This window comes from Carcharhinus amblyrhynchos, chromosome 6 (assembly GCF_965287045.1).
Source record: "Carcharhinus amblyrhynchos chromosome 6, sCarAmb.v2.hapA, whole genome shotgun sequence".
NCBI lineage: Eukaryota > Metazoa > Chordata > Chondrichthyes > Carcharhiniformes > Carcharhinidae > Carcharhinus > Carcharhinus amblyrhynchos.
In genome coordinates this window covers 103,274,949-103,296,900 of record NC_137329.1, presented here as the reverse complement: position 1 = coordinate 103,296,900, position 21,952 = coordinate 103,274,949, and the positions used below count along the sequence as shown (strand labels likewise).

General features: G+C 40.8%; 1 protein-coding gene across 10 annotated transcripts in view; it reads left to right on the top strand.

Annotated features, from left to right (window-relative positions):
• Positions 1 to 21,952, top strand: part of ankrd26 (ankyrin repeat domain 26) — a 138,907-nt gene that overhangs the window by 28,891 nt on the left and 88,064 nt on the right. For 9 of the 10 annotated variants that reach the window (XR_013886842.1, XM_080191110.1, XM_080191105.1 and 6 more), the window contains exons 7-11: positions 6,611 to 6,661; positions 16,561 to 16,597; positions 17,791 to 17,860; positions 20,039 to 20,099; positions 20,211 to 20,467. Coding sequence is in view for 9 of the 10 variants with exons in the window: in XM_080191110.1 (XP_080047236.1) it covers positions 6,611 to 6,661; positions 16,561 to 16,597; positions 17,791 to 17,860; positions 20,039 to 20,099; positions 20,211 to 20,467 (476 nt within the window). In the remaining variant the exon portion in view is untranslated. The remainder of the gene's footprint in view (positions 1 to 6,610; positions 6,662 to 16,560; positions 16,598 to 17,790; positions 17,861 to 20,038; positions 20,100 to 20,210; positions 20,468 to 21,952) is intronic. The other variant, XM_080191104.1, reaches the window with a different exon arrangement.

The window sequence follows — 21,952 nt, the reverse complement described above, 5'->3', positions numbered from 1 at the left end:
AACTAAAATAGAGGATTAATGAAGGTTGTGCAGTTGATGTGTATGTATAGACTTTCAAAAGATGTTTGACAAAATACCGCATAGTTCATGAGCCAGTCTTAAACCTTTAATAAAAGCCCATATGTATCCTGGTACCAACGGTTTACTCATGTTTTACCCAGATCTTTAGGATAGTCATTACAATATGGGGTTTCTTGCAAGGAGATAGAATGAGCCATAGAAGTAGTAGGCATTCCTCATGCTCAACTGCCACCCTGTCACTTGTTCCTGTTGTTTGAAGTTATAAAATAACAGTGCCAAGCACATTGTGCAGGGCATTGTGCCTTCATTAAAAATAAACTGCAAATGTAGAGAATGAGAGTTTGCAGTTTAGGGCATGCAGTCGGACATGAGTGCAATCAATATCTCCTATCCAACAAATCTAACATATATCTGATTCATCATTACGCAGGGCACTGTCAAATTGTATAAATTGAGTTACCATGTCATAGAGGACATAGCACAGTGAATTAGCTGACTTGGAAAAAGCCCTGTGGTTCTTTTGAGCCTGCCACATAGAAGCTGAAAGCTGCAATTACTCTGCTGCTGTGTGTGCTGTGAACAGTAGTTGCAGATCAAACTGCAACAACAGGCAATCACCTTTCAGTTCTTCATGAAAATAGTGCAAGCTCCTAAGATACAGTTTCTAGGAAAACACTAGGAAAGTACCTCATGATATGTTTGTTGGGTTATACCAGGATGGTCTGACTTTCCTCTGATACTTTGTGATTAATTTAGTCCTTTCTAGCCTTCTGCTTTTCCTGTTGCTTCAGTATATAGATATCACAAATGGTGATTTGCAATGGGTATCCCATTATGCAGCCCTCTGATCCAAGCTCAGTTATTGTTTTGAAATTGAATATTTCCTAAGAGTAAAGCAGAATATAGCAGTGCGGTGTCCTGTATGTAACTGAAAAGTGATTCAACGACCTCCTGTGATTTGGCCATAAATCGCCAAGAAATCTTAGATGAGCAGTGCCTCAGATACTTCCTTGATGTAGAATCCTTGCAAAATGCACCTTTTACGTATTGGCAGATATTCTGGACCATTGTTAGAAAGCAGAATTTCTGGAATTTGGACCATGTCCCTGTTATCATTAATGCTTGATCACCGTTGCAAATATGGACACATTCTTAGTGCATAGAACATAGAACACTACAGCACAAACAGGCCCTTCGGCCCACTAGTTGCGCCGATCACTTCTATACCTACTAAGCCATAGACCTATCTATAACCCCCAATCCCATTAGATCCCATATACTCATCCAGAAGTCTTTTAAAAGACCCCAGGGAGTTCGCCTCCACCACCACCAACGGTAGCCGATTCCATTCACTCACCACCCTCTGAGTGAAAAACTTACCCTTAACATCTCCTCTGTACTTGCTTCCCTGCACCTTAAATCTGTGTCCTCTCGTAGCAACCATTTCAGCCCTGGGAAATAGCCTCTGAGAATCCACCCTATGTATTCCTCTCAACATCTTATAAACCTCTATCAGGTCGCCTCTCAATCTTCGTCTCTCCAGGGAGGAGAGTCCCAGCTCCCTCAACCTATCTTCATAAGGCATGCCTCCCAATCCAGGCAACATCCTTGTAAGTCTCCTCTGCACCCTTTCAATAGCTTCCACGTCCTTCCTATAATGAGGCAACCAGAACTCAGCACAGTACTCCAAGTCGGGTCTGACAAGGGTCTTATAAAGTTGCAGCATTACCTCCCGACTCCTAAATTCAGTCCCTCGATTAATGAAGGCCAGTACACCATACGCCTTCTTGACCACATCCTCCACCTGCGAGGCCGATTTAAGAGTGCTATGGACCCGGACCCCAAGATCCCTCTGCTCTTCAACACAGCTAAGACTCCTACCCTTGATATTGTATTCCTTCATCCCATTGGTCCTGCCAAAATGGACCACTACACATTTATCTGCGTTGAAGTCCATTTGCCACTTCTCCGCCCAGTCTTGCATCCTATCTATGTCCCGCTGCAACTTCTGACATCCCTCCAGACCATCCACAACACCACCAACCTTCGTATCGTCTGCGAACTTACTAACCCATCCCTCCACTTCCTCATCCAGGTCATTTATGAAAATGACAAACAGCAAGGGTCCTAGAACAGATCCCTGGGGCACTCCACTGGTGACCATGCAGAAAAAGACCCATCCACAACCACTCTCTGCCTTCTGCAGGCAGGCCAGTTCTGGATCCACAAGGCCAAAGCCCCCTGGATCCCATGCCCTCTCACCTTCTCAAGGAGTCTTGCATGGGGGACCTTATCAAATGCCTTGCTGAAGTCCATGTAAACCACGTCTACCGCTCTTCCTTCGTCAATGTGCTCAGTCACATTCTCAAAGAACTCAACTAGGCTCGTAAGGCACGATCTGCCCTTGACAAAACCATGTTGACTATTTCTGATCATTCTAAACTTCTCCAAATGCTCGTAAATCTTGTCCCTTAGAAGCCTCTCCATCAACTTACTAACCACTGAGGTCAGATTCACCGTTCAGTAATTTCCCGGGCTATCCCTGTTCCCTTTCTTGAAAATAGGAACCACGTCCGCAATCCTCCAGTCCTCCGGAACCTCTCTCGTCTCCATCGACGACGCAAAGATTATCGCCAGGGGCTCTGCAAGCACTTCCCTCACCTCCCACAGTAACCTGGGGTACATCCCATCTGGTCCCAGCGACTTGTCTATCTTGATAGAGTTTAAAAGTTCTAACACATCCTCTTCCTTAACATCCACATACTCAATCTTTTCAGACTGCCGCAAACCTGTAGTACAACCTCCCAGATCACTTTTCACCGTGAATACCGAGGCAAAGTACTCATTTAGCACCTCTGCCATTTCTTCCAGTTCCACACAGACTTTTCCCCCTTCACCTTTTATAGGTCCTATCCCTTCTCTTCTCATCCTTTTACTTTTCACATATTTGTAGAACGCCTTGGGATTCTCCTTAATCTTACCTGCCAAGGCCTTCTCATGACCCCTTCTGGCTCTCCTAATTTCCTTTTTAAGCTTCTTTCTACAAGCCATATACTCCTGTAGATCCTTAACATCTCCTAGCTCTCTGAACCTTTTGTACACCTTTCCTTCCTGACTAGGTTCACCACAACCTTCGTGCACCACGGTTCCCGCGCCCTACCAAAACCTCCTTGTCTCATCGGAACGTTATCGCGCAGAGCTCCAGTCAAACATTCCTTGAATATCCGCCACCTTCCTTCTGTACTTTTCCCCAAGAACGCCTCCTTCCAGTTTATTCGTCCAATTATCTGCCCGATGTCTTCATATTTCCCCTTACTCCAGACAAACACCTTCCTAGCCTGCCTGATCCTATCTCTTTCCAATGCTATCGTGAAGGAGATAGAATTATGATCTCCATCCCCAAGATACTCTCCTACCGAGAGATCTGACACCTGTCCTGGTTCATTAGCCAGCACCAGGTCAAGTACAGCCTCTCCTCTTGTAGGCTTATTCACGTACTGTGTCAGGAACCCCTCCTGAACACACCTAACAAACTCCTCCCCATCCAAACCCCTTACCCTTGGGATATTCCAGTCGATGTTTGGGAAATTAAAGTCTCCCATCACGACAACTCTGTTATTACTACATCTCTCTATGATCTGTTTCCCTATCTGCACCTCAACTTCCCTGTCACTATTCCCTGTGGCCTATAGAAAACACCCAGCAAAGTTATTGACCCTTTGCTGTTCCTAACTTCCACCCACAATGACTCTGTAGGCAGTCCCTCCACGGCATCCTCCTTCTCTGCAGCCATGACACTGTCCCTGATCAACAGTGCCACTCCACCACCTCTTTTGCCCCAACCCTGTCCTTCCTGAAGCATCTGAATCCTGGCTCCTGAAGTACCCAGTCCTGTCCCTGAGATATCCAAGTCTCTGTAAGGGCCACCACGTCACATTCCTAAGCTCATCTACCTTATTTACTACACTCCTGGCGTTAAAATAGACACACCTCAGCCCCTCGGTCTGGACATTTCTCCACCACCCGTCTAACCTCCCTCTCATACTGTCTGCAGTCCTTCCCTACCCGGGAGCTAACCTCCTCGGTCTCAGTCTCCTCATCTCTGTTCCCTCCCCCCAACCTTTCTAGTTTAAAGTCCCCCCAGTAGCCCTAGCCAGTCTTCCCGCCAAGATATTGGCCCCCCTGGGATTCAAGTGCCACCCGCCTTTACAGTACATGTCACACCTGCCCCTAAAGAGGTCCCAATGATCCAGGAACTGGAATCCCTGCCCCCTGCTCCAGTCCCTCAGCCACGCATTAACCCTCCACCTCATTCCATTCTTGCTCTCATTCTCCTGTGGTGCAGGCAGCAATCCTGAGATTACTACCTTCTCATTCCTCTTTCTCAGCTGCCTACCCAGTTCCCTATAATCCCTTTTCATGACTGCTTCCCTCTCCCTGCCTATGTCAGCAGTACCTATATGAATCACAACCTGCGGTTCCTCACCCTCCCCTTTCAGGATGTCTGGGACGAGTCCAGAGACATCCCGGATCCCAGCTCCAGGGAGACAAACCACCATCCGCAACTCCCGTCTGCGTCCGCAAAAACGCCTGTCTGAACCCCTCACTGTGGAGTCCCCTATTAGTACTGCCTAGCTGCTTTCTTTTTTAGTTTTTTGAAGTACTGGCTCAGCTCCAGAGAGCTGGCCACTGCTTCCTCCTCCAGATGAGCTGTACCCCCAGTGGTACTCAGGCAGGAGTACTTATTTTGAAGGGGGACATCCACTGGCGTGCTCTCCATCACCTGAGGTTTCCCCTTCCTAATAGGGGAAACTGAATGAATCTGGAAACTGAATGGATTTATTTCAGATACCACAGCAGTAGAACCCTGGCGCGTATCAAACATTCATGAATGTGTCGAGGTGTAATAGCCAAGTTGGGCCCTTCCCCCAGTCCAGTTATTTTGGGAGCTAAGAATCTAGCACCAACTGGTCCAGTTTGCATAATCTTACAGAGTATTCACAGCTTTAAAACTGGGGGTGGAAAACTAATTGCATATAAGTAAAAGCATATATATTATTGAATAGAGATCACCCATTTATAATTTGCACAGAATTATAGTGTTGTGAAATTTATTCCAAAGCAACGATTAGGAGCGCAATACCAGTAAAAAGGGAATTTGACTGGTTATTGTAAATCAGGCTCAATGATGATCTTCATATGTTGTGAACATGTATATTCCTTTAAATAACCTGCTGCCTGTGATGTGGAATATGCCAACCACTGTCAAGTTGTTAATGTACTGTTCAGCTATTGTATGGCTAGAGAAAAAACAGCAATTCTAATACGCTACCATTGAATGTGCTATAATGTATGTATTGCTTTCCAGTGACTAAAAATTGCAGTACTTTCATCCCAAAAATAATTGCAATTGTCTTATTGTGCAGAAAAAATGGAGGCTTCTAGCAAAAGTTAAAACAAAAAGAAACACAGTAGCCAGCAGTAACAAGTCACCTTTAATTGTGTATCTTGTGACCTAACCACTGCTTGTGGTGAAATCTGAGTGAAGGAAATGGAGCAATGTCTGCCCATGTTTTCCTTAATACCTGGGTAACCTTCAGACAGGTGCACTGTGTGATATCAGTTATAATTAACTAGCACCTTACTAAGTATGACTACATAGGTGTCATTAATAAATAGTGAACAACTGAGTCAAGCTATTTTAATTCTTTGCTGGGCCTTTGAAAAGACCTTCCCTCTATTAAAGAAAAGTTTTGGGAAATAATATTGATTTTTTTTTGCTGCTGGGCTATCAATTCTTTCAATAAAGATGCTAAACATCCTGCATATCTCTTAATCCCAATCAATTTCATGGGCTGTGTGGTCTGCTGGTGTAACTGGTAAAGCCCAGAAGTTGTTATGGAATATGGAAGAGTATCCCTGAGTGTGAGATTTTCTCAGGTTGGGATTAATATATTGTTTTGGACAGAAAATGGACAGCCCTGTATCCTGCCGCTGGTTAAGCAACATCTGACTGGGAACTTGAAGGGACCAGAAGGCTAGAGTACAAAAGTTATTTGTTCCTCAGTACTGCTATTATTTGATTTAGGGACAAAAGATTATCAGTCAAAACAACGATTTTAATGCACTAAGTGCAATACTTGCTGTGCTTTATACAACCAAACCATTTGCAATATCTAGTTTATCAAAAGTACCAAGGAAGAGTTATCTGCAGAGTACTTGAGGATTCATATTTTTATATTTGTAATCTAATTTTTGTAGAGTAAAAATGACTGGACTATTTCCATTTGTACTCATTTTTTTCAGATATTATCTTGAGGAAATAATTTTGCATAGCCACTTGGTGAAAATTTAACCACGCTTACTGGGTTATTGCAAAACAATACCAAAAACTTAATTAGGTTAATTTGATTTCAAGCTGAATATCAGCAATTTAACATGGATTGCTTAAATTTCTTAAATGATGTTTTCCTGTTTGTACTGGTCCTGGCAGCAATGTTGTTTTTAGAGTTCTGTTGTTTTTGTTTCTATTTTCTCTTGTTCCTGACTTTGTCTCATCTATTCCTCATGTCTTTTCCTGTGGACGTAGAATTTCAGGAGTCTCCTAAACAGAAGTGGAGAACAAGTGATTCTGAGAAAGGTAGTGTTGACAATAGCAGCTGACAAAATGATGTACATGATTCAACATTGCTCCACTTGACATCTGCATTTCCTCTCTTCTGCACAACATTTGCTTTATTGAGTTCATTTTAAAAGATTGATTTTCCTCAGATTTTCCAGTATGCATTTATGAATTAACACGCCTGTGAAATTCTAACATAAGAATTGTTTTTAAATTGATATACTGAGAAAAATGAAGTTTACAGCAAATGTTGGTCAAACAATTGCCAAACGAAATGGGCTACATAATTACATTTCAGAATGTTTAAAATAGAGAACCTTACTGTGCTTCAATAATAATCAAAATTTCTGTATCCTTCTCTCAAAACTGCAAAAAATTAAGTTTTAAACCTTTCACAATGATTGTGCTTTTTTCTGTTTCGATGGGTGAAAATTTCACTCTGAAGTGGAAGTTGGAAAGTTGTCACATGCCAGCCAGTTGATTACTGTCGGCTATTATTCCAAATGTCACCCCTCTTATTTCATTCCTTTTGTTAATCACCAACCTTAATTCATGTATTGTGAGTTGCTTGTGAAATTGTAATATCTTGAGCTTGTGAATATTATTTATCTAGGGCACGGTGTTCACAATATTGCACTTGGGTTTGTGAAACCAACTTTTAAGATAAAATTTTGTTTTTTTTTCCCCCTGCAACAAGAGGAAAATTTTAGCAGTAATATTTGGGAAAAGTAATTATTTCCTTGCAAGTCTATAACATGTCAGCATGACTTTCAAAAGCATCACATCTTGCTTATCACATATCAAATATATCAAAGATCCAATTGACTCAACATTAATGAATCAAAACAATCAGTGAGTGAATGGAAAATTGATCATTTGTTTGTTTTTTTTCCCTCAAAGCTATCAATCCAAAGTAAGAAGCAGGATACTACTACCAATGAAATCACTTCAAGGAATTTGGGATGTTGGCTAAGGCCGCTAGCTTGATTTTCCTCCTGAGGATGTATTCAGTAATTAGCCTATTATGCAGCCTGTTGCCAACTCAGTACTTCATAAAAATAACAATAACAACTTAAAAGATTTTCAAACACTAAATCTTTTTATTCAACAAGAGCCAGCCACAGATATTTAGCAATGCCTTTGGCATACCAAGGCATATGTATAAAATATTTTAGTTTGAAAAAGTTAAGGGGGTTCAAACTTGAATAAAATAAATAATGATACCAGCAAAAATATAGGATTATAACACTCTAGAACTAATTTTATTGGTGAACTATATTTCAAAATCTGATGAACATATGAATAACAAACCTCATTCAGAGCCTGTTGATGAGTAAAAAAACTTGCAAACCAATTTCTTTCAATACAATTGTATCCTTATTTTGTAAATACCCCACAGAAGCTGAGTTTTCCCAATCCAGTTCATGTTTTTGTTTTTAGACTACAGGATAACTGGACTCTTTCTTCTAGCTCCCTGTCTTACTTCAAACTATGAGATCAAAGGTTTACACATCTACTTGATAACCAAAAAGCTGAAACTTCTACATAGTCTTCAGCCTTGCCCTTCAATCTCTTTACTTTAACCCAGAGAAAAAGAGCTCGCATTTTCCCCTCTGGCTCCCCATTTCAAAATAATCAAGAACTAAAGGGTTATATGGTCCCTGAATCACACTCACAAGCTTTCCTCTTACCCATCCCAAATGGTCCCTTCTAGTCCCTGTTTACACCTGGAATACTGATCAGATGTTCAGAGGCAAAGGTGTAACTTCTGGCCAACATCCAGCTCTATGGTGAGAATGTAGACAAGGTTCTTCATTCCTGTGCTGATCAGAGATTGGTCTGATATATGATCAGGTCTGTGAGTGATCAAAGTGATGTCACCCTCGTGGAAAGAGTCCCAGCGAGCTATTTCAAAATGACTATTATGACTGTTATAAAACCCCCTAAGAGACATTCCACATTCCCTTGATGTCCATCCTGTGTTTTGATAACTATAGGTGTTGTACCATCGGAACGTCTGCAGTTGTAAAATGACTTCATACCTGGTGTCTTGTAATTACATGCTTTTAGTAATTTTATTGCCTATATCCTGTTTTAGCACATTCCATACTGAGGTGAATTGACTAGGTTTTCCTTGATGTATTTTCACTTCTTTAACCCTTGTGTTCCCACAGAAATCAAGCTAGTGAAGTGGCCAGTTTGACTTAATATATCACGCTTTATACATATTCTTACAACTTAACAGGCATTACTACAGCTATGATATGCAGCTGAAAATTAGTCAGTTACACTGTCATTTCAGGCTTTTTGAGCCATATTACAGAAGCTAGTTGCAAAGAATTTTAGCCCTGTGTGACTGCTCATCAACCAGTAATCTGATAAACTAATAAAGACAAACCTGCTTCATTTTTATCACACCAAGCTTAACTTGACCACTTTGCTACCATTTAAGTTAGGTAAGAGAACCAAAAAGACGAAGAGCGTCCTTGAATTAGGTCTCACTAATATACTCGCCAAGACACATCTGTCCATGACTCTCACCACAGTTTTTGTGGAGACAAAAGTTTATCTTCACACTGCAGACATCTTCTATCATATTGTATGGTCTTACCACCGTGTTAAGTATAATAAATTCAGAACTGACCAAGCAGCACAAGATTGGATATTCAAATACTGGCCAGCCAGTGACATCCATATCCCATGAATGAATAAAAATGAATAATTCATGAGAAGAATTTGATCCATCATCAGCAGTGGAATTGTACTGTACGTTTTGTAACCTCATGACCCAGCATATCCCGCCATTTGCCATCACTATCAAGCCAAAGAGGAAACTCTGATTCTATGAGAGTGAAAGAATGATGGAAGCAGCACCAAGCATATCAAATCATAAAGTGCCAACCTGATGAAGCTAAATGCATGCTAAATAGCAGAAACAGCTTGCTGTAGAAATAGCTAAGCAATCCTACATCCAATAAATCAGATCATAACTCTTTAGTACTGTAACTTTTGGTTGTGGATAGTGGTGCACGATTAAATAGCTAACATTAGGAGAAATATTCAATAATACAGAAACCGGCAAGTGAGTACAAAAAATGGCTGAAGTATTTGTAACCATCTTCTGGCAGAAGTGCCAAGTGGATCTTGACCTCCTGAGATCCCCATCTTCGCAGAAGCCAAGGATAGGCAGGAGGGAAAAGGGGGGGGCGTAGCTCTGCTGATTAAGGATAGCATCAAGGTGGTAGCAAGGGATGATATTGGAGCCAAGGAGCAGAAAGTGGAATCGTTGTGGGTGGAGATTAGGAACAGCAAAAGGAGGAAGACGCTGGTGGGCGTCGTCTATAGGCCCCCGAATAATGATCTGGAGGTGGGGCGGGCTGTTAACGCGCAAATAAGTGCGGCGTGCAGGAATGGGACAGCCATTATTATGGGGGATTTCAATCTACATATTGATTGATCGACCCATGTTGGACGCGGTGGGCTCAAGGAGGAGTTCTTGGAATGCTGCCGGGATAGTTTCCTGGAACAGTGCGTGTTGGAGCCGACGAGGGAGAGAGCTATCTTGGATCTCATGCTATGTAATGAGGTGGGTAGAATTAGGGACCTTGCGGTGAAGGATCCTCTTGGGGAGAGTGATCATTGTATGGTGGAGTTTCTGGTGCAGATGGAGGAGGAGAAAGTGGGTTCCTGGACACGCGTACTTTGTTTGAATAGAGGGGAGTACGGTAGGATGAGAGAAGAATTGGCGAATGTTGACTGGGGGAGCGCGTTGGAGGGAGGGTCTGCTGAGGAGCAGTGGAGGATCTTTAAGGAGATCTTTCTTGGTGCTCAGCGGAAATTTATTCCGATGGTCAAAAAGGACAGTAGGAGGAGAGGTAATAAGCCGTGGATAACGAAGGAGGTGAAGGAAAGTGTTAAATTAAAAGCGGAGGAATTTAGAGTAGCTAAGAGTAGTGGGCGAGAAGAGGATTGGGAGAGGTTTAAATGTCAACAAAGATTGACAAAGAAGTTGATAAAGAAGGGTAGGAGAAACTATGAAGCTGGGCTAGCGCTTAATATAAAAAAGGATAGCAAGAGTTTTTATAAATATATAAAAAGGAAGAGGCTGGCTAGGGTGAACGTTGGTCCTTTAGAGGATGAGAAAGGGGACCTAGTGATAGGGGATGGGGATATGGCTAAGGTATTGAATAACTTTTTTGTTTCTGTCTTCACGGAGGAGGACATGAATAATTTGCTGGATGTTAGTGATGGAAAGGTGGTAGGACTGGAGGGTCTTAATGACATTACTGTTACTAGAGAGGCGGTGCTCGACAGACTGGAGGGGCTGATTGTGGACAAATCCACAGGACCGGATGGAATGCATCCGAGTGTTCTGAAAGAAATGGGGAGGTGATAGTGGATGCCTTGGTGGTTATTTTCCAGACGTCGCTGGATTCCGGGGAAGTGCCGGAAGATTGGAAAACAGCTAATGGTACGCCGTTGTTTAAGAAGGGTGCCAGGCAAAAGGCGGGGAATTATAGGCCGGTTAGTTTAACGTCTGTGGTAGGTAAAATGTTAGAATCCGTCATTAAGGAGGAAATTGCGAGGCATCTTGAAGGCAATTGCTTGATAGGGCAGACGCAGCATGGTTTCATTAAAGGGAAGTCGTGTCTGACAAATTTACTGGAGTTCTATGAGGATGTGTCTAGGGCGGTGGATAGAGGAGAGCCGGTGGATGTGGTCTTTCTGGATTTTCAGAAGGCGTTTGATAAAGTACCTCACAAGAGGTTATTGCAGAAGGTCGAGGGACATGGAGTTGGGGGTAGGGTGTTAGCGTGGATAGAGGATTGGTTGTCAAATAGGAGGCAGAGAGTGGGGGTCAACGGGTGCTATTCGGATTGGCGGATGGTGACTAGTGGAGTGCCCCAGGGGTCGGTGCTGGGGCCTCAGCTTTTTACCATTTATATAGATGATCTGGAGGAGGGAACCGAGTGTAGGGTGTCGAAATTTGCTGATGACACCAAGATTGGGGGAACGGCAAATTGTGCGGAGGGTGTGGAGAGTCTGCAGAAGGATCTAGATAGGCTGGGCGAATGGGCCAGGAAATGGCAAATGGAATTTAATGTTGGCAAGTGTGAGGTGGTCCACTTTGGTAGGAAGAATGGTAGGAAGGACTATACTTACGTGGCGAAAAACTGCAGCAGGCGACGGTGCAGAGGGACCTCGGGGTCCTTGTGCATGAGTCGCAAAAACCCAGCTTGCAGGTGCAGCAGGTGGTCAGGAAGGCGAATGGGATGCTGGCCTTCATAGCGAGGGGGATTGAATATAAAAGTAGGGAGGTCTTGCTGCAGCTGTATAGGGCATTGGTGAGGCCGCAGCTGGAGTACTGTGTGCAGTTTTGGGCACCGCACCTGCACAAAGATATTTTGGCCTTGGAGGGAGTGCAGAGGAGGTTTACTAGGCTGATACCGGAGTTGAGGGGGTTGAGCTATGAGGAGAGGCTGAATAAACTAGGCTTGTACTCGTTGGAGTTTAGAAGAATGAGGGGAGATCTCATTGAGACATATAAGATGATGAATGGGATGGATAGGATAGAAGTGGAGAGACTCTTCCCGCTCAAAAAAGACAGTAGGACTAGGGGGCACAGCCTCAAGATAAAGGGGGGGCGGTTTAGAACGGAGTTGAGGAGGAACTTCTTCACTCAAAGGATGGTGAATCTCTGGAATTCTCTGCCCGTTGAAGTGGTGGAGGCTGCCTCGCTAAATATTTTTAAGACGCGGGTTGATGGGTTTTTGATAAGAGAGGGGATTAAGGGTTATGGGGAGAGGGCGGGAGGGTGGAACTGAGCCACGACAGATCAGCCATGATCTTATTGAATGGCGGGGCAGGCTCGAAGGGCTAGATGGCCTACTCCTGCTCCTATTTCTTATGTTCTTATGTTCATATGATATCAAAAATGGCTGAGTTCACTGGACACAGTAAATACTATGAGATCAGATAACATTTCAACTGTAAAACTAAAGACCTGCTTAGGTCTCTGGTTGATCTTTTCCAATGCACTCACATCGCTGACATCCTTCCGACAAAGTGTTCCCTACTTCGTTATAGCCTTGGTCCAAATGTGGACAAAGGAACTGAATTACCATGGTGAAGTGAGAATGACTTCCCTGGACATTAAGGCCATACTTGATTGAACGTGGCACCATAGAGCTTATGTAAAAATGAAGTCAAGGGAACTGTAGTGGCTACAGCTGAAGTCATCCTGAACACTGAGAAAGCTGGTTGTGATTGCTGTAAGCCAGTCTTGTCAGCCTTAGACCACTGCTTTAAAAGTGTCTCATTCCAGCCATTTTTAGGTGCTTCATCAATGGTCTTCCCTCCATCATAAGTTTGGAAACGAAGATGTTCAGTGATTGCATGGAGCTCAGTTCCTTTCACAACATAGATAATAAGGAAGTCTTAGCCACATCCAGCAAGATCTGGATAACATTTAAGCATGGACTGATAAGTGGAAAGCTACACCTGTGCCACACAAATGCCAGATAATGACCCTCTTCACCAAACACTTCCCCATGACGTTCAAAGGCAATTCTGAATCAACCACTTTATCTCTTCAATAAAACATATTACACCTTTTTTTGAGAGCAGTTTTAACTGAACACACCACCACCACCGCCCCCCCCCCCCCCCCACCACCAACCTCCATAAAGTTCACCACATAGGTATTTTGGCTTTTAAATTTTCTATCGGAAATCTATAGATGAGTTCCCCCAAATTTTGATTTATCTATCGTGTGTTTCTGTTTATCTTTGTGTCAAAAGCAAAGTACTGAATGAAAGTATTATAACATTGCAGTTGATGTGTCCAATTGCTAAATAATGCATTTTAAATATTTCATACATAAGTTAGTCACTTTTTAAAGACACCTTATTAAATATGCAGTCAAGTGGTGAAATTAATATAAATATTAACGTCTATCAATCTTCCGGTTCAATTCTGTTGTAACAAGTGTTCTGAAAATCAGCTATGAAAGGTAGCTAGCTAGGAAATATTTGTCATTTATCAGGATTCAAGTTATAAAGTATATTAATTTGCTAGTATGCCTCTGGGGAAAAAAGACATGATTTTTGTTGTAAAACAATTTAAACAGTTTTTTTTCTCTAAATGGTGTGAGTGTTGTTCCATATTTTCTTAACTGTGCTTGGTTTTTACAGTTGTAACTTTGAAAATTTTCAGAATAATTGGATGCATGCTGACCAAATATGCTAAAATGAAACTTGGGCTATTGTTTTCTCATAGGCATCTATCAATATTTTTGAGAGTCCATTCATAATGCACAAGTTAGGTGAAGCTAATGGAAATCTAGGAAGAGACTTCAAATTTCTCAAAATGACGAAAATGATTTCAAGTGTGAGATCTGTAGATGTAGGAAAGGTACTTTTATATTGCCAGATTTTTCTCTTGACGGCTACTAGAACATGTGTTGCATTGGATTTAACTGTCCCTAAAAATTTTGATTGGTCCACAGATTTTAGCTTAGATTTTTTTGAGCTTGTATGCCATGTGGCATATACGCAAAGAGGTTTTCTTGACATTGCCTCTAGAGAGGTTCCTTGGAGATCTCATGTTTTTTTTAAAACACCATTACAATAAAATGGGGTAAATTTTAACGTCGAGTAGAAAGTTATTGAGCATATTAGCTGTTGATTTCACTGGAAAACAAAATTGATCAGGATTTATAATAAGTGGCAGATATGTTACCAGCAATCTTCTCTCTAGCAGTGAAAGTTTGAAATTGTGATTGTATTTCAAGGTAGCAAGTCCTTAATTGTGACTGCTAGAAACCAACCATTATATTTATATGAGAGGACCCTGCCTCAATTTTTCATTTGTTACAGCATGTATGAACTTTGTATTCCATAAATTTTTGAATACAGTTCTTCCTTCATGAACAGAGCTTTGTTGGCCTCGTCTCTATGGCTTGTGTTTTATAATGTTTGTTGTGTTTAATGTTGCATGCTGGCTGCTGCCTTCACTGTTAAAGGACTAAAGTATACATTTTAGGAGTGGTAAAGAACACCTGATCATATGACCTGTGCTGTAAAACTCAGAAGAATCTTTCTCAGGAGGAAATTTTTTTCCCCCTTTGTCTAACAAGTAAAATTCATTTACTTGTAGATATTTCGGCATTGGAGCAGTTGAAATATCCACTAATTTTTTTTTAATATTTGGTATGTAAGCCAAATTTGTTGTAGGAGGCTTTCCTGAGGCTTGTATTATTGAGTATGAATCATTTAGTGTGAGACCATAGAAACATCACAAATTGCACAAACCTGCATTGAATAAAACTCTTAAATTAATATTCTTCTGTTTTAATGTTGTTTATCCTTCAAACACAACATGAGGCTATTGTCCAATAATAAAGAAAACCAAAGCTAAATTTTAGAAGACAAATTCTATGTCGTTACAAACTTGATAAAAACCAAAAGCTTTTTAAACAGAAGAAATTTTAACTCCTGGTTATTAACTGAAAGGATTACATCAAAAGATTTCATATTTTTAAATAAAAACTTTCGCCGTTCAATAATTAAACAAAGCAAGTATCAGTAACTTGACACTGTTTCATAAACACTTTTAACCGAGAAATCTCAACCACGTGCTCCGTTATACTTTTATTTCCACCCTCTATACCTTTTAGAATCTTGAGAGTTCCTTAGCTTCTCCCGGGGCTAAACTAAGCTGTGCCATTGCTTTCAGGAATCCACTTTGATTCTTCTCACTATTCAGTGAGGTGTGAGACTTCTTGGGATCCTTCTATTAGCATCTGACCCTGCAAAACTACAAAAGGTTGTGAATGTAGCCCAATCCATCACGCAAACCAGCCTCCCATCCATTGACTCTGTTTACATTTCCCGCTGCCTCAAAAAAGCAGCCAGCATAATTAAGGACCCCATGCACCCCGGGCATTCTCTCTTCCACCTTCTTCCGTCGGGGAAAAAGTCTGAAGTCATGTACCAGTCAACTCAAGAACAGCTTCTTCCTGCTGCATCATACTTTTGAACAGAACTACCTTGTATTAAGTTGATCTTTCTCTACACCTTAGCTATGACTGTAACACTACATTCTGCTCTCTCTAGTTTCCTTCTCTGTGAACAGTATGCTTTGTCTGTATAGTGCGCAAGAAACAATACTTTTCAAATCAAAATCAAAGAGCCGTTGAACTTTCTTTTGACATGTTATAATTGTGGACTTCCTGACTCAAGCATGGGTCTCACTGCATTCTTGCTTAGTAAATCCTAATCAGAAATACACCTCTACTACTGATACAAGGTGACTTACAGCTTCTGGCAGATTTGCATTCTCCAAACTGTTCTGAACCCAGACACAAATAACAACAAATCTCACTGATAAAACATAAGCCAAGAAAAAACTGTAGTGCAATCTATCTCTGCAGTAGTATGACATGCATGGACTGTCCCAGGTAGTGGCTTAAACTAAAATAAAAAGTAAAATGCTGGAACCTGAAACAGTGAAGGGTAATCAAGACTCAAAAAGTCGGTTCTATTCTCTCCAGGATGCTGTTAGACCTGCTGAGATTTTCCAGCATTTTCTGTTTTTGTTGTTGTAGTGACTCAATCTATCTCCAATTCCTAAATATTCCTTTTCTTCTGAGAAACCATATGAATAATTTTTGAAATAGCTGTAGACTTTCCACCTCCACCAAGAAGCACAGGAGTCCATTGTTTAGTTTCTAATACTTCCCTAATATGCCACTTTTTGATTTGCAATAACTTGAGGTCTGTTTATCAGCTTGTGAAACCGGGTATTTTCATCTTGCATTTAAAAATTCCACTCCAAACTAAAAATTATATCTCTAAAACATATGAATCATGAAATAAATTTATAACAATGTGTAAGTTATTTGCTTTGTGTTGCAGTAGCAGATGATGCATCTCAGACAGAGTCAGTCAGCAGGTAAGAAATACTTATTCAAATAGTCACAGAACTTGAATATTGCTAAAAAGAGATATGATGCCAAAGCCTTTTGTCATACACTTATCAGGACAAATGTAAGAATGCTACATTTCAAACAATCACAACAATTTATACTATAGTAGAAACAGGAACCTAATTGGCAATTCAACTCTGACCAAGGTGATACCATGGAGAAAGCAACAGGGAACCATAGGCCCCCATGCTTCTGGACAATTCAAAAAAAGGTGCAAGACTTGACAGTAATCTATTTTACTCGCAGAAAATGGGTCACTACATATGATGTGGGTATGCCGGCGTTGGACTGGCGTAAACACAGTAAAAAGTCTGACAACACCAGGTTTTAGTCCAACCAAATCGATTGGACTAAAACCTGGTGTTGTCAGACTTTTTACTGTCACTGCATATGAACATAAGTAACTTCTAGCAAGTGTAAATGAGCCAAGCTATGAGTTTGACTGATAATGTAAATTGGTTATTAGTGTAGCTATTAGTACACACTCAGGATTGTTCAATAGCGCTGCCAAGTCATGGAATTGTTTGTGGATTGTCCATCCCAACAATTGCTTGATTGAATAAAACATGTTCTTCGGGCTGTTTATAATAAGCAAAGTAGAGCCCATACTCAGTCAATCCATGCTTGCAAAATCCAAAACTACTGTTAGATTTGATTCAGTGATTGGACAGCACTTGCTGAGCAATTTTGAGTGCGTTAATAGCTACACTAATATCCAATTTAAGCTCATTACATGGCTCATTTTGTACTCGCTAGAAGCGGTGTACATTTATAGGCAGGGACCCATTCTCTGCAAACTAAAAGGATATGTTCAAGTCTTGTATTTTTTTTGAAATACCCTGAAGTAGGGGGAGCCTATAAATCCCTGTTGCTTTCTCAATGGCAATACTTCGGGCATTCAGAGTCAACTCGCCAACTAACCAGCACCCCCTTTCACCTGTAATATAAGTTGTTGTGATTATTTGAAAAATGACATTCTTGCATTTGTCCTGTTGAGTGCAAGACAAAAAGCTTCAGCAACATGTCTCTCTTTTCAGCAGTATTCAAGAAATGTTTTATCTTCTGGCAATTGTTGCATTTAAACATTTTTAGGTATATTATTTATGACTCTAGTTTTATTTTTCTCTGTTAAGCTTGTATTTGCATATTTTAATTTTAGGGCCTCAAAAAGTGCAGGTGATTCCTGGTTATCTTCAAATGAAGATGAGGAACTTCAATTTAGCTCCAAGGTATTGTTTTGTTATTTGTTTAGTTTTAATTTTATTTGTAGTAAATGTTGCATTGCAGTGTCACTGTCATAGTTTTAACTAGGTTTGCAGTAAATGCTATATTGTGGTCTTTTCTTTTAAGTTTGAATAGCTCATAATTAAGACCTGACTCCTGATTATAATCATGAGTTATTGAAATGACTTTTAAAATTCAAACTGTTAACTGCTAATCCTACAGAGATTGACATCAGTCATTAAAGGAATGTAGCTAAAACTCAAAATAAATGGGAAAGTGGTGCAGACTATGCTGAAGCAGTATGTTGCAAAATGAAACGCTGTCAGAATAAATGAAATTGGACAAGTGATGGAACGGCAAGGCATCTAATCCGCAGTGCCAAAGGGTTGGCAAATTGCCAAGTTGTTCGGTATGTGTAAGAAAGATTGTCCTGTTGTGGGGGATCTTCTCTTTCAGAAAGGAGTACAGTTTAAGGCAGCACCTCCAGCAATTGGCCAAAGGGGACAGGCTTGCATGAAGTGCAGGGTTGGAGACATGGAGAGTTTGAAATGGAAATTGTCGAGCTGTGGAGGGCATAAGATAGAGAAAGGAAAACCTATAAAAGAACTTAAAAATAAATGCCAAAAATTTGGATGTGCATCACCAGTATTTTTCATGGATGTTGTTTTGGCACCAAAATGGTGTCTGTGTCACTTGTGTACATTTTGGTGCAGATTGCACCAGTTGCCATTTTGGGAAGTTCATTAGCGTCAGTGTTAATGCTTGTTCTTGTTCTTGAAGCATTCATAGTGGATGGATTGTATGTTGTTCAATGTGTCATTTTGATTTGACACTAACTGCCACTTTTGGCCTGAATGTTCCAGCCAATGCCTTCTCTTAGACTTGCATAGCTAAACATATGTTCAGCGACAGAGAGACTCCCTCCACTAGCACTATTTAAAAGGATCAGTAGCTACTTTAAAGGTGGTGGCTGTTTGATTTCTACTGGTTGCTGCTGAGTTAGTAGAATGTTTGGTGATCTGTTGCTGAAGTCTGCATAGAGAGCAGATGGTGAATATTTGGTTGACTTTGACCTCCAAGATCCTGCTCAGACCTTACTTGCTCCTGGTAGCAGGTGCAGAAGTTTCCATTCCCCCTTAGCCTGCTTGACAGAGACACTGAGCAGAGGTGACACAGAGGAGGCAAGTTTTGTGTGAGTGAGGGCGTGAGGATAAAGAGGGAGAGATAGGCTCTCAGCATGAACCATATCCACCTACAGTCTTGAGGGAGCAATTCTATCTCAATGTCAGCAAGGAACAGTATATGTGACATCTCTGCCTCATTAAGGAAATACCCACTGAAATCTGTCAGCCCAAACTGCAACTTCTGGACAGGATGAGAACAGCATTTTAAGTGGCTGTGAAGCTGACGTTGCCATGAAATTTTCTGCCAGGCTTCTTGGCTGATATTTGCAACATTTCAGAATTTGCTGTCTTTTGATGTGTGATGGAGTTCACTGGGGCTCTGTTCTCAATTAAAACTGAAGACATTTCATTCTCTTGCCAGAAATTCTGACAGAAAAAGCATGCAACTTTGCCAGAACAGTACACTTCCCCTTTGTTTTGGTTACATTATCATTTGTGTTTATTATAAGCAGATTGAGGGCATTGATTGGGGTTTCATTTGAACATATATAAAAGACTCTGACTGAAATTGTAATGTGGTTGAGTTAAGAAGTGTATGGTTGTAATGTTTCATTCTTACAAGTGCATGTGAGGCTGAGTAAACGTTGGTTGCAGTGCAACCCTTCAGTTGGCTTTCCAAATAGAACAAATCATGCAAGTGGCTTTCAACTTCACACTTGTAGCTTTGTGGGCACCACGTTTAAATTTTGAGCTATACCACAAATAGAAGGAATTCTACTGCATCATTGTCCAGGTGATGTGAAACCTGCACATCATGCGTGTGAATGCCTGGTATCCCAGCAGCAGCCTGGGTTCCTTGAGTGCAAATAGTATCATGAGCTGCACCTTATGTGGCTTTCTTCATCAGTATAATCATGGAACATTGCACAAGTTGAAGCCCACAGCACTGCCTGCATTCAGGGAATTGAGTTAAGAATGATAGTGTTATGCAAACAAATTTCTTCCCCTTAAATTTCTAACTTTTTAGACTAGTTGGTAAGAGAATGTGTTTTTTTACAGGTATCTCAGAAATTTAGCTTGACTAAGTTGTTAAATACTTCACAGAAAAGTGAAGAAAATGGTAAGTTATTGAGAAAATAATTGAAAATGAATTTGATTGTTGTTTTACTTCGTGTTGTTAATAACATTGTTTCCACATTTATAAACAAAGGATTTGTCTGTTTTACCTTAGTAAACGCAAAGGCCAACTCTGGCGAAGTGCAGAACATGGACATTTTGCATCCTGCTGAATCAGATGTAGATAGTGAGGAAGAGTCAGAAGGCGATAGTCAAGATGAAGAAGACATTAATGAGAATAGCTGCTCATTAACCCAAACTTCACCCGAGGCTAAGACACCTTTAGTCATTTCTCCTCAAACAGCTGTGCCTGCAGCCAGTTCCTTTGTAACAGCTCAATCAAGTTCTACCCCCTTTAAAGGCTACAAGCAGGTAAATGATTATTATATAGATTGTGTTCCATTTTTAATTGTTTGACTATCTTCTTAAGCACTGTAATAGAGGTCTGTTGGTAAAATTGATGACCGTTACACCAAAAATTCAACAGAAACACCATGCAATCAGTAGTTGGGATGATACAAAGAAGAGAGGCATGATTGAGAATGTGTTTCAGGTGAAGATGAAGAAGAAAGCTGTGATAAAGAGGATTGACAAATAGGAGTATGAAAATAGCGTCAGTGAAGTAAAACCGAAGTGGCGTTAATTCAGATGAAGAATGCAATAATATGAACTCCTCAGGTACCTATTACAACATAATTGAAGAGGATGCTGAGAATAATAGAGAAATGGGCATTGAATTTGAAAGAAGATTCTGAACAAATTAAAACTTTTAAATCAAAGGTATCTAGAAGAAAAATATGACAAAACCCATTCGATCTCAAACAGTCGAAGGTTGGGTTCCAGATTGATGCACTGGTAATAGAATTGTGCTGATATACATACCTAGAAATGAAAATGATGATGTTTCTAAACAAAAAATATTTACTTTTGAGATACTGCTGCATAGAAGAAAAGTGTATTTTGTTCAAATAAAACAATTCAAAAATTGTTAAAAGAATGCGAGTGATGATGTGAGTGTCGTATAACAAGTGTTAGGAACATGGGAATGGGAGTAGGCCATTTAGCCCATCAACCTGCTCCAATTTTCAGTTAGATCATGGTTGATCAATGCCAGTTGTCCAAAAGAATTGTTGGCGCAGCGGAAGTGATAATGGTAATTTCAATGATTCCATTGCCATGACAAACAAACAAATGAGCAATAAAGTCTTTAATATTTGACAAATATGCAAACTGACTGATGGAGCCTGAAGTGTGTGCAGTGACAAAACAACCTGGCTGTACAGGTGCATAAATCTTTGAAGGTGACAGGGCCACTTGGGGGAGTAATTAGCAAAGCTTGTAAGATCTAGTGTTTTGAAAATCGAAGCTTTGAGTGAAAAAGCAGGGAAGTTATGCTGTATCTTTTTAAAAGTCAATTGGGCCATAAGAATATTGAATCCAGTTCTGGTCACTGCACTTCAGCAAAGATGTGAGATCCTTCAGAGGGTGCAGAATTACCAGAATCATTCCAGGGTGGAAGGATTTTCATAGAATCACAGAATCCATACAGTGCAGAAGGGGGCCATTCGGCACATCGAGTCTGTACAGACTCTCCAAAACAGCATCTTATCCAGACCCTAACCCTGTAACCCCATGTAATAATTATCCAACTGATCCCCGTAACCTACATATCTTGAGAACTAAGGGACAATTTAGCATGGCTAATCCACCAAACTTTGGACATCCTTGGATTATGGGAGGTAACCAGAGGAAACCCATGCAGACGTGGGGAGAATGTACTAGCCACTGCCACTGTGCCAACATGCCATCCTTTTTAGCTAGATTGGAGAAGCTGGGATTGTTCTCTGTGGTGCAAAA